At 41.4% G+C, this 13,007-nt stretch overlaps 1 protein-coding gene across 5 annotated transcripts in view; it reads left to right on the top strand.

Annotated features, from left to right (window-relative positions):
- Positions 1-13,007, top strand: part of eml5 (EMAP like 5) — a 138,443-nt gene that overhangs the window by 59,746 nt on the left and 65,690 nt on the right. For all 5 annotated transcript variants that reach the window (XM_033027389.1, XM_033027388.1, XM_033027385.1 and 2 more), the window contains exons 9-12: positions 2,900-3,156; positions 3,493-3,705; positions 5,779-5,946; positions 9,337-9,443. In XM_033027389.1, the coding sequence (XP_032883280.1) occupies positions 2,900-3,156; positions 3,493-3,705; positions 5,779-5,946; positions 9,337-9,443 (745 nt within the window). The remainder of the gene's footprint in view (positions 1-2,899; positions 3,157-3,492; positions 3,706-5,778; positions 5,947-9,336; positions 9,444-13,007) is intronic.

Genomic DNA, 13,007 nt, shown 5'->3' with positions numbered 1-13,007 from the left:
AAAGCTTTTGGTATGCTAGCCTTTATAAATCAGAGCATTGAGTATAGAAGCTGGGATGTAATGTTAAAATTGTACAAGGCATTGGTGAGACCAAATCTGGAGTATGGTGTACAATTTTGGTCGCCCAATTATAGGAAGGATGTCAACAAAATAGAGAGAGTACAGAGGAGATTTACTAGAATGTTGCCTGGGTTTCAACAACTAAGTTACAGAGATAGGTTGAATAAGTTAGGTCTTTATTCTCTGGAGCGCAGAAGGTTAAGGGGGGACTTGATAGAGGTCTTTAAAATGATGAGAGGGATAGACAGAGTTGATGTGATCAAGCTTTTCCCTTTGAGAATAGGGAAGATTCAAACAAGAGGACATGACTTCAGAATTAAGGGACAGAAGTTTAGGGGTAACATGAGGGGGAACTTCTTTACTCAGAGAGTGGTAGCGGTGTGGAATGAGCTTCCAGTGGAAGTGGTGGCGGCAGGTTCGTTTGTATCATTTAAGAATAAATTGGATAGGCATATGGATGAGAAGGGAATGGAGGGTTATGGTATGCGTGCAGGCAGGTGGGACTAAGGGAAAAAAATTGTTCGGCGCGGACTTGTAGGGCCGAGATGGCCTGTTTCCGTGCTGTAATTGTTATATTGTTATATGGTTATATGGTTCTTCTGGCCAATGCATATGCCTCCTCCTTGGATTTAACACTATCCTTGACTTTCCTCAACAGCCACGGTTGAGCCGCCTTCCCAGGTTTATTTTTTCGCCAGACAGTTAGCCCAATCTATATGTGGATTAAAGTCACCCAAAGTCAAACAAAGATTAAAGTAGATGCTGAGATGTTTGAATGTTAAATATTTTCACTGACTGGGTTATCAAAAACAGTGGTCACAATCTAAAAAATAAAGAATCAGCTATTCAAGACTGAATTGGAGAAATGTTACAATAAATTTCTCCACCATGGCGAATCTTTAGAATTCACTAGCCATGTGCACTTTCCTGAGTGTATTCAAGACACAGGTTGAAAGGTTTTTAGATGTTAAAGGAATCAAAGGATCCAAGGCATGCAGTAAGTAAAGTGATAGAGTTTGCACTTAGTCTACATAAATTTAAGTATTTATTTCATTTTTAAGATCTGGACATCCCTAATTGCTCTTGAAGGTGATTGTGCAATATCTCAAACTTTGCATTCCTTCCAGTGAAAGTACTTCCACATTAATGTTAGGCAGGATGTTCTAGGATTTAGATCCAACACCATTAAAGCAATGGTGATAAATTTGCAGGTCAATATCATGCACAGCTTGGTTGGGAATATGTCTACTCTGGTGTTTTCAGAGGCAGCAGAAAACATTTTTTCTCTATTTTTCCATAAATGTGCAGGCATACTTCTATCAAATGTCATCTTAGTAAATTCACATCACAGGATTTGAATCCAGTTGTATGAAAGAGGAAAACAACAATGGCTGACTCTCATTTCACCCTTTAGTGAGAAAGAAACATTCTTGCGCATTGGAAATAAATTCAACTCCTTTGCATTACAAATTATATGTATTGTGAAATATAAACCATTATGTAATTGAATAACATGTAACGTTATGTTTGTAAGGTAGACACAGCGTACTGTTTTTTTTTAAAAAAGGAAATGTGTGATTGTGAGTTGTCAAAAGTACATCAGATGGATCACAGTACAGGTAAATGTGAGCCATTCACGGTGGAAATAAGGCATAGAAAACATTCAGTGTTGAAAACCTGCAAATACAGGTGCACAACCTTTTATCCGAAAGCCTTGGGACCAGACACTTTTCGTAATTCGGAATTTTTCGGAATGGAAGATTTTTAGCGTAGATTTTAACGGCTGGCTCAGTGGTAGAGTGCTCGGCTCATATCCGCAAGTTCGCGAGTTTGCGCCTCGATCCCGGCAGTTACTCGATCGCGAGTTTGTGTCTTCAATGTAGTTTTTTCTTGCAGAATAGGAGAGAATAGGGAGGGTTAGGCTGGGATCATTCTCTGCGAGATGATCTTAGTGCGGGAGACAAGTGTAGGAGAGGTGTACTGACTATGTGGGCAGAACTTTGGAAGTGATTGCCCACCATTCTCAAAAGCCGCTGTGTCTCCCTGTCCCTGGGATAGCAGGGGGCGATCAAACAGCACAATACCCCCCTCCAACTCCAGAGGAATCCGCTCCCCGATGGGCCGCTACGGCGACAAGTGGCAGTTCGCCCACAGCCCGAGCTGCGCCACCCCAAGAACAAGACGTACCTTGCACACCATCAGCTTCTGCCCCTACGGGGAGCTTGTTCCTCTGGAGTTGGAGCGGGGCTGGGCTGGAGTTGCCGATCTGGGATCTCCGTGTTTGCAGTGGGGCTGAGGGTCGGTGTCCCGATGAGGGGGCTCAGCTCGATCTGTGGGCGAACTGCCACTTGTCTCCGGCCAGTTTGCAGTTTTCCTCTGGAGTTGGAACGGGGCTGGACTGCTGCTGGCTGTGGGTCTCTGGGATCTCCGTGCTTGCAGTGGGCCTGGGGGTCGGTGTCCCGTTGGTCCTGACGTCTCCGGTGACTGGCACTGACCTGCTGGCATCGCCGACGTGAAGACAGTGCAAAGCCCCCGCGCCGGTGCAATGGGCGGGGAGCTGGAGAGGGGAGGGAAGGGGTCACACCTTCTCTTTTATGAATGGGGATTTAGGTCCCCTTTCTTCGAGGACCGACCGGAGGTTTCGCTGTCACCTCTGCAGGCCGCCCTCGGTGAACGTCTTCAAGGACCTTTCTTCAAGGACCAAAAAAATGTCCGCTATTCGGAGCTTTTCGTTATTTGGAATTTCGGATAAAAGGTTGTGCACCTGTAGTGAAGATCCAAATAATTATTTGGGGTATATTTAAGACCTGGTTCATAGTAAATTTTCTTCCTTTTACAGGGATATGACCGAAGTCGTTCACATAAAAGATAGGAAAGAAGCAATTCATGAATTAAAGTATTCTGCTGATGGAGCCTATTTGGCAGTGGGATCAAATGATAACTCGATTGATATCTATGGAGTTCTGCAACGATATAAAAAAGTTGGCGAGTGTGTTGGATCTTTGAACTTCATCACGCACATGGATTGGTCAGCTGATAGTAAATACTTACAAACCAATGACGGTTCGGGGAGAAGACTCTTTTACAACATGCCTTGTAAGGGTATTATCTTGATGAGAGCATATATACATCTAATTGCATGTTTACTTTTTGTTTTATTGATTCTAAGTGAGATTCTGAGCATTCTTTTCTCGCATTAAAACATAAAAGCATCAGCAGAGAACAAATGACCATCGAGTCAAAAGTATACACTTTATCCACAATGTAATTGGTCAATTAGCTTTTTTTTAGTAACATCCATAGCTTGTATTCCTCATTTTACATTTAAGTTATTTGGATTTCTTCTCAATCATCACAGTAAATATTTAATATTAAATTCCGGCAGTTAGACAACTCAATTAATTTATTTTGGTGTCTTTCATACTATTTCAGATGGTAAAGAAATCACAAATAAAGAAGAAATGAAAGCCACTCAATGGGCAACTTGGACATGTGTCTTGGGTCCAGAGGTGAATGGAATATGGCCCAAATATTTAGATGTTAATGATATTAATTCAGTGGATGCAAATTTCAACGATCATGTTTTAGTTACTGCAGATGACTATGGATTAGTAAAACTTTATCGATATCCCAGTTTTAAAAAAGGTATGTGTTTTTTAAACACCATAATTATACATGTTATGACCTCTAGTTTTATTTGTAACCTGTCTGTTTACTTGCATCATATAACACTACCTAGGCTAATATTGGCAAATGAAGGTTGCTTGATAGTTTTGGTATAAATCAAGAGAAGAACTAACAAAACCTTACCAATGTTTACACTATTCCTCCCACAAACATCAACCAGTGTCATTAGAAGGAATGAATCACATAAAGTGTAATGGGTGTGAACCTATTTGTAATCTCAGAATTTAGAAATTAAACCTGAGGCAAAGAATGCCATTGAGAGGTAACATTTGTTTTGAAACTCCATTTGTGGCGGGTATCTTCTGCTGTAAAAACCTTTGCTTAAAGACTTGCATTTACAGATTTTCAGTTAGTGCTATTAAGGTTGCTAACTGTGATACTGAGTGTATCCAGCCGTGTGAAACTTCAACCAAGTAAGTAAGTTCCACTGAGAGAGAAGGAAGATATCCTACAAATAATTGGGGCTCACAATATTTGCAAAGGAAACAGCAAGAGCTCCATTTCCCCTTTTTTCTATGTCCCTCTCTCTTTCTATATTTTTCTCTTTCCTTTTCTCTCCTGACCTCTTGCGCTCACATATCCGCCCTTACTCCCCCTCTCTAGTTCTTGCCAAACTGAAGAGCTTTTGATGGGCTTTTGTCACTTGCAAAGTGACAGTAGGATTGCCAACTGTGCACTGATCTCTATTTGACATTTGTTTCATTTCTTTGGATGAGGAATTCTATCTGATTGGATATGTCCTAACATTTTTCTGATTAATCTATGTAAATAACTTAAAAATTATGAACGATAGTATGTGATTGTACAGTTTAGGAAGGAACTGCAGATGCTGGTTTAAACCAAAGATGGACACAAAATGCTGTAGTAACTCATCGGGACAGGAAGTATCTTGGGAGAGAAGGAATGGGTGAGGTTTTGGGTGAGGTTTTGACCTGAAACGTCACCCATTCCTTCTCTCCAGAGATGCTACCTGTCCCGCTGAGTTACTCCAGAATTTTGTGTCTGTCTATGATTATACAGAATTGATATGAGGCCGAATGGTCTGTACTTGGTTGATCTATTTACCTTTTATAAATAATAATAGGACTATGTCAGCAGATTGCCAGTCCTCCAGCATCTTGTCCTTAGCCAAAGACCTCAACTAGTTCTCCACAAATTCTCCGAAGAAGTTAATTTTAATTTGGACATTTTGGGGGAAAAAATAAGATACAAACCCCTTCCAGCTGAGACAGAGGTGCACATGCACTTCTCCTGAACTTGTATAGTGCATTTGGTGTGGTGAGACTAGGCAACTATTTCATCAAATACTTGTGGCCTGTCTGCCCAGGCTTGCTGTTGCTTCCAGTTGCGAACCACTTTATCCCTCCTTCCCATTCTCAAACTGACATTTTCGTCCAAGGCCTTCTGCCATTGCCAGAGTGAGGCCACATGCAAAGTGGTAGAACAGCACCTTCTACTCTGCTTGGATAGCTTGCAATCCAACCGTATGTACATTTCAATTCTGCAATTTCAAGCAATAGCCCTCTACCCTTGCCCCCCAACCACAGTCTACACAAGTCTCTCTCACTATGTACACCCCAGTCACCCTTTTTCAAAAAGGATGGGGAAAGTGTGGCACTTTGTTACTTGCAAAGGTAAATTGTTGCTTTTGAAGTTCACAATTGTTCTGCATAAATAGAAATTTTGCATCCAACCTACCAAGTGATGGCACCCTCTACCTGTGAAAACACTGAAGAAGTCAAACTTTCCTGTTAAATCATGTAGGGGAACTAATGTTTCTTTGTCATCCCTTTAGTATTTCAAGTAAATAAAAATGCAAGCTAATTCACATTTGAAAAATATTGATTTTTCTGCTTGAAATCTACAATCAGATCCCACTCTGAAAAACTTTTTTTTTTCCCCACACATAACTTTTAAGAATTGATTTGAAATTGGTTGGTGGTAATTGGCATGATTAAGTAATGCAATGTTTTTCAATTTTGAAACCTTTATGGCACATTTCTTTTGACAAAAATGTGATTTACTTCTCAGGAGCAAAGTTTAAGAAATACATGGGTCATTCAGCACATGTGACCAATGTGCGGTGGTCTTATGATTACCAATGGGTTATATCTATTGGTGGAGCAGATCATTCCGTTTTCCAGTGGCAATTTATACCTGAAAAAAAATCTAAAGAATTCCTTCAAATTGTCATTCAAGGTAAGAAAGCACCAAACTGCCCAATTGTTTGCCTCGCCTTTTTAAAAAGTTTGTGTTCACAAAATGGATTTTGGTTGTCAGGAGGCTGCAGCCCAATTGTTTGCCTCGCCTTTTAAAAAGTTTGTGTTCACAAAATGAATTTTGGTTGTCGGGTGGCTGCAGCAAAATTGTTTGCCTCGCCTTTTAAAAAGTTTGTGTTCACAAAATGAATTTTGGTTGTCGGGTGGCTGCGGCCAAATTGGTTGCCTTGGCTTGGCTTTTACTTGGTTACAACAGTTGGCTGCCAGCCCAAGAATCCATTCGGCCCACAATGTCTATACTAGCCCTCTGGAAACCAGTAACTTCGGCCCGCCCAACTGAAAGCCCCCCCCCCCCCCCCCCCCCGGCGAGCAATATTGGAATTGGTGGAGAGGTGGAATATTGCGTTGGTGACCAGCCCTCCCATGTGATGCTGGGACCAACGGGTCCCACTTGGTCTAGTTCTTATCTAATTGCCCTTGAGAAGTGGTGAACCGCTATTGGCTAGGAGATCCATAACTTTGTCCCAATAATGAATAAGGAGCAGTGCTACATTTTTAAGGTGGTGATATTTGGAAGAGGACTCGCATATGGATGGCATCTTGTGCTCTTGCTGTCTACATCTACTAGAAAGCAGAGATTATTGGTTTAGGAAGTTGCACCAAACAGAATGTCTAGTTTCTTACATAAAATCCTACATGCCACAACACTTAATTACCCCATTGTTTGGCGAAGCTTTTGGTGACCGTTTATAATCCTTTCTAGGCTTGGAATCTCCTTGGAAATACTGGTATGCTTTTCAGTGAGAAAGTTAATATGCATGTATTGTATCTGGTTCTGTAACTAATGGCGCTATGCATTTTTAGTGTACACGGTTCTTTCTGATCTGTCTGTAGCCTCATTGATCATTTTTTCTCCAGTGTTTATCACCATCCAGCTACTTTCATATTTTATTTAAGCCATAATAATAGGATACTTGAAGAATAATAGGTGGCACATTGGGGCAGCGGTAGAGCAGCTGCCTTATAGCGCCAGAGACCCAGGTTCAACCCTGACTATGGGTGCTGTCTGTACGGAGTTTGTATGCTCTCCCTGTGACCACATGGGCTTTCTCCGGGTGTTCAGGTTTCCTCCCGCATTACAAAGACGTGCAAATTTATAGGGTAATTGGTTTCTGTAAATTGTCCGTAAGGGTGATCGCTTGACTCGGTGATACGAGCGTTGTAGAGGAGGTTGTTATTCAGATTGGAGTCTGTGGCCAGTGATGTGCTGCAGGGATCAGTGCTGGGTCCCCCTCTAATGGATTGTTATAGTGCCTCACCATACAATGGAGAAAGTGATTTGTCGTATTTAAATTTAATGACCCGATGGTCTCACCAGTTGTATTCTTTCTCTGTTTAAACACAACAGTAACAGTACCTGCTAAATACGATTATTTAAAGGTTGTCCACATGGGTTTGGTTTGGAATCTCATAGATTGTACAGGAATGGCATTCCTTCCCTGTAGAACATTAGTGACATTTTTTGGCAATCATATAATTTTCATGGTCATCATTATGAAGATTCTTTTTTTTTTTGGTCCATGAATTCCAGATTATTAATGGAACACCTGCTATGCTTTGCATATCATTAAAGTAATTTCATCCTCAATTACTAATGCATCTGTCTCTTTCAAATAATCTTTTAACCTGTGATAATTTGCAGTCCTAACCAGTCAGCAGTCATCTCTTCTAATCACCACCATCTCATTCATGCCTTTAAATTGTGTTTCCACCTATAATTCATTCACATTTTTCTTATGTATTTGAATATGTCATGTTTTATAGGCTCTAATGCTGTTTTCAGATTTTTAGTTCTCTATCTTAGTTGAATTACATAAACTTTAACACCTTTTGATTATCTGAGGACAGCACAGTGGAATATGAATTCATCCATTTACGCGTTTTTGTTCGAGGTCGGTGGGGACGCTGCTAGTCGGCTGCCCTGCCAGCAGCGTGTTCGTCATTTCTACTTTTTTTAGTTTTTTTTAGTGTGTCCAAATGTGTGTTTTAATGTCTCTTGGTGTGTCTTGTGGTGAGGTGGGTAAGGGGGGAAGCGCACCACAAGACACACCAAGAGACATTAAAACACACATTTGGACACCCTAAAAAAAACTAAAAAAAAGTAGAAAACATGACATATTCAAATACATAAGAAAAAAGTGAATGAAGAGCTCCAACCGCAGGCCCGCGGCTGATAACATCCTGAGGCCGCGGTCTGCGGAGGTTCTAGCCGCGGGCGTGGCGTGGACTTAACATCCAGAGAGGGATCCCTCGCCGGGGATCCCTGGAGCAGAGCTCCGACTGTGGCCTACAACATCCTGAAGCCGCGGTCTCCGGTAGGGAAGTGCCGACTTACCGTCCCGACGAGAGGACCTGTACATCTGGCTGCCCGCAGCGGCGACTGCGAAGGTTTACGGCCCCGAGCACGGGGGAACAATGGAGGAGGACTGACTGTACTTTGTGCTAACACAGCCTTCCACCACAGTGAAGAATGCTGTAGTGGATGTTTGTGTTAAATTTTATTGTGTATTGTGTGTTCTTTTTTTATTGTACCGATGCTGGAAAATTAATTTCACTGCACTTTATTGTGTATGTGATGAATCAAACTGATTGATTGATTGATTGATTGATTGATTGATTGATTGATTGATTGATTGATTGATTGATTGACCTGATGAAGAATCTCTTAACTATTACTCTTGTCTTTTTACCCTTTTATAATTGTGAAAACCATTTCCCCAGAGCCTTCATCGGATTATTAGTTTAAACTCCTAATGCCTGCTTTATCCTATCTGCCAGGTCCCCTTCCCAAATGGGTTCAGGCAGAGCCCATCCCAATGGACTAATTTCTCCCAGTCTCAGTGAACCAATAAATGGAAACCCTCTATCCCAACCACTCTTACGCATTTACCTCCCTTATTTTCCACATCATTTTGCATATGACAACGGCAATAATGCTAAGATTATAACCTAATATTAAATTTGACCTCTAACATCCATACATGTTGGATGTAATATTGCACAATACATACAATATTACATATGTGCTGTGCAATAACTGGTCACTTAAATTTCATTACTATTATAATGCGCATGACACTTTCAATGCCTTGTAACTGTGTCTTTTGACTGGTGGCAGATCAATTTCCCTCCGATAAATAGTTGTATCGTACTCTCCGAAACAAGACCTTTTCTTTACTCTTGCTTTATATGATGCATTTTAAAGAAGAGGGATTGAGAGACTCAGCAAGAAATATCATAGGCTAGGGTTTTTAACTAAATGCATGATGCCAGTGGTGCTTCCCACTGAATGTGATTATCTCTCTTACAGAAAGTTTTGCAGACTCGAATAGTGACCTCTCTGATTCTGATCAGTCTGATGTACCAGAACTTGATTCCGAGATTGAGCAAGAAATACAAATCAGTTATCATCGGCAGGTATCTATAAGTTGTGTTGATGCAGCAATGTACACCAGATCTACAAATTGGCAGATGCATGTGTGGAATGAAGAGAGAATACCTTTAACCTTGAACTACTTTTTGTACTGTTCATCTTGCCATTTCACATTGTAATCTCAGAAGGATCTGATAATCTCAATAGAACTTTGCATGATATACTGTATCGTCTATGTGGAAACAGTACAAATAATTACCAATTGGAATAGATTACTTTCTGATTTTGGTCAATGTGATGAAAGCAATCATTTTTGACATTGTTTTGTTAGATTTGGCAAAAAGTGTGCTCTGTTCAAACTTACCATGTACTCCCAAATTCTACGCAGACGAGGAGATGGTTTCTGACATAGAATTATAGAAATCTTTTAAAAAATGATGAGACCATTGTGTTCTTTGCACTTAAGCCAGATTTTTAACTGGAACTATTGTTTTTGCTTCCACATCTTTTGCTTTTGATGTTCACTCTTTCCCTTCTCTTTCGACTACTTTTCAATTTTATCTTATTATGGACTTTTCAGCCAGCAACAACCCCAATCAAATCCCAAGCATTTCTTTCTGGCTCTTCTGGCACTGTTCAGTGAAGTACTAAACGTTGCAAATTCTGAAAGGAGTCATTGTCCTTGGACGCTAATGAACAGTATGTGCCTGCCACAATTCTAAGGGGACATTTGGGATTTGCAACCATAATTTTTGTCTTCATAATTTTCCGATCATGAGTCGCAGTGTAACTCTAATTATCATTGCTGGTTTCCATGGCTACCTTTACCAGATGCTCTGAGCCGTAGATTTATAATCAATCCTCCACTCTATAAAGGTTGCTGCCTCAAGGATCATTTCTATCTGCACTGATAGAAATTAAATATCTATGCAACTTCAGTAAAACCATACGTTAGGTCATTTCTTTGCTAAATTCAAAACTATATATGTGTGGTAAACATAGAAAATAGGTGCAGGAGGAGGCCATTAGGCCCTTCGAGCCAGCACCGCCATTCATTGTGATCATGGCTGATCGTCCCCTATCAATAACCCGTGCCTGCCTTCTCCCCATATCCCTTGATTCCACTAGCCGCTAGAACTCTATCTAACTCTCTCTAAAATCCATCCAGTGATTTGGCCTGCAGTGCCCTCTGTGGAAGGGAATTCCACTAATTCACAATTCTCGGGGTGAAAATTTTTTTTCTCACCTCAGTCTTAAATGGCCTCCCCTTTATTCTAAGACTGTGGCCCCTGGTTCTGGACTCGCCCAACATTGGGAATTTTTTTCCTGCATCTAGCTTGTCCAGTCCTTTTATAATTTTATATGTTTCTATAAGATACCCCCTCATCCTCCTAAACTCCAGTGAATACAAGCCTAGTCTTTTCAATCTTTCCTCATATGACAGTCCCGCCATCCCAGGGATCAATCTCGTGAACTTACGCTGCACTGCCTCAATCACAAGGATGTCTATCCTCAAATTAGGAGACCAAAACTGTACACAATACTCCAAATGTGGTCTTACCAGAGCCCTATACAACTGCAGAAGAACCTCCTTTACTCCTATACCGAAATCCTCTTGTTATGAAGGCCAACATTCCATTAGCTTTCTTCATTGCCTGCTGTACCTGCACGCCAACTTTCAGTGACCGGTGTACAAGGACACCCAGGTATTGCTGTACCTCCCCCTTACCTAACCTAACCCCATTGTGATAATAATCAGCCCCCTTATTTTTGCTGCCAAAGTGGATAACCTCACAGTTATCTACATTATACTGCATCGGCCCACTCACCTAACCTGTCCAGGTCACCCTGCAACCTCCTAACATCCACTTCACAGTTCACACAGCCACCCAGCTTTGTGTCATCCACAAACTTGCTAGTGTTGCTCCTAATTCCCTCTTCCAAATCATTAATATATATAGTAACCAGTTGCGGCCCCAACACCGAGCCTTGCGGCACTCCACTCGCCACTGCCTGCCATTCTGAAAAGGATCCGTTCACTCCTACTCTTTGCTTCCTGTCTGCCAACCAATTTTCTATCCATGTCAACACCCTACCCCCAATACCATGTGCACTAAATTTAGTCACCAGTCTCCCGTGCGGGATCTTATCAAAGGCTTTCTGAACGTCTAGATATACTACATCCACTGGCACCCCTTCATCCATTTTACTTGTCACATCCTCAAAAAATTCCAGAAGATTAGTCAAGCATGATTTCCCTTTCATAAATCCATGTTGACTTGGACTAATCCTTTTACTGCTATCCAAATGCCCCATTATTACCTCTTGAATAATTGACTCCAGCATCTTTCCCACCACCGAAGTCAGGCTAACTGGTCTGTAATTCCCCGTTTTCTCTCTCGCTCCTTTCTTGAAAAGTGGGATAACATTAGCTATCCTCCAATCCACAGGAACTGATCCTGAATCTATTGAACAATAGAAAATTATCACCAATGCGTCCACTATTTCTAGAGCCACCTCCCTGAGGACCCTGGGATGCAGACCATCCGGCCCAGGGGATTTATCATCCTTCAGTCCCATTAGCCTACCCAATACTATTTCTCGCCTAATGAAAATTTATTTCAGTTCCTCTACCCCCTTAGATCCTCTGTCCGCCAGTACATCTAGGAGATGTCTTCCTAAGTGAAGACAGATCCAAAGTACCTGTTCAACTCTTCTGCCATTTCCTTGTTACCCATAATAATTTCACCCGTGTCTGCCTTCAAGGGACCCACATTTGACTTTGCTACTCATTTACCCTTAACATATCTAAAGAAGCTTTTACTGTCCTTCTTTATATTCCTGGCCAGCTTCCCCTCGTACTTTATCTTTTAAGCCCGTATTGTCCGTTTTGTTTCCTTCTGTTGTCCTATGAAAGTTTCCCAATCCTCTGGCTTCCGGCTACTCTTTGCTGTGTTATACATCTTTTCTTTTAGTTTTATTCTAACCCCTAACCTCTTGTCAGCCTCGTACTCCCCTTTGAATCTTTCTTCCATTTTAGAATGAAATGATCCTGCGTCTTCCAGATTATGCCCAGAAATTCCTGCCATTGCTGTTCCACTGTCCGTCATTCCTGCTAGGATCCCTTTCCAGTCTACCTTGGCCAGCTCCTCTCACATGCCTTCATAGTCCCCTTTGGTCAACTGCATCACTGACACTTCCGATTTAACCTTCTCCTTCTCAAATTGCAGATTAAAACTAATCATATTATGATCACTACCTCCAAGCGGTTCCTTTACCTCGTTCTCTTATCAAATCTGGTTCATTAGACAACACTAAATCCAGAATTGCCTTGTCACTGGTCGGCTCCATTACAAGCTGCTCTAAGAATCCATCTTGGAGGCACTCTACAAACTCTCTTTCTTGGGGTCCTGAACCAACCTGATTTTCCCAGTCTACCTGCATATTGAAATCCCTCATCACCACAGTGGCATTACCTTTGTTACATGTCAGTTTTAACTCCTGCTGCAACTTACACCCTACATCCGGGCTACTATTTGGGGGTCTGTAGATAACACCAATTAGTGTCTTCTTGCCTTTACAATTCCTCAACTCAATCCACAGTGACT

This window comes from Amblyraja radiata, chromosome 9 (assembly GCF_010909765.2).
Source record: "Amblyraja radiata isolate CabotCenter1 chromosome 9, sAmbRad1.1.pri, whole genome shotgun sequence".
NCBI classification, from domain to species: Eukaryota; Metazoa; Chordata; class Chondrichthyes; order Rajiformes; family Rajidae; genus Amblyraja; species Amblyraja radiata.
Note: the sequence above shows the minus strand (reverse complement) of the source record. Positions and strands in the feature narration are given on the sequence as shown.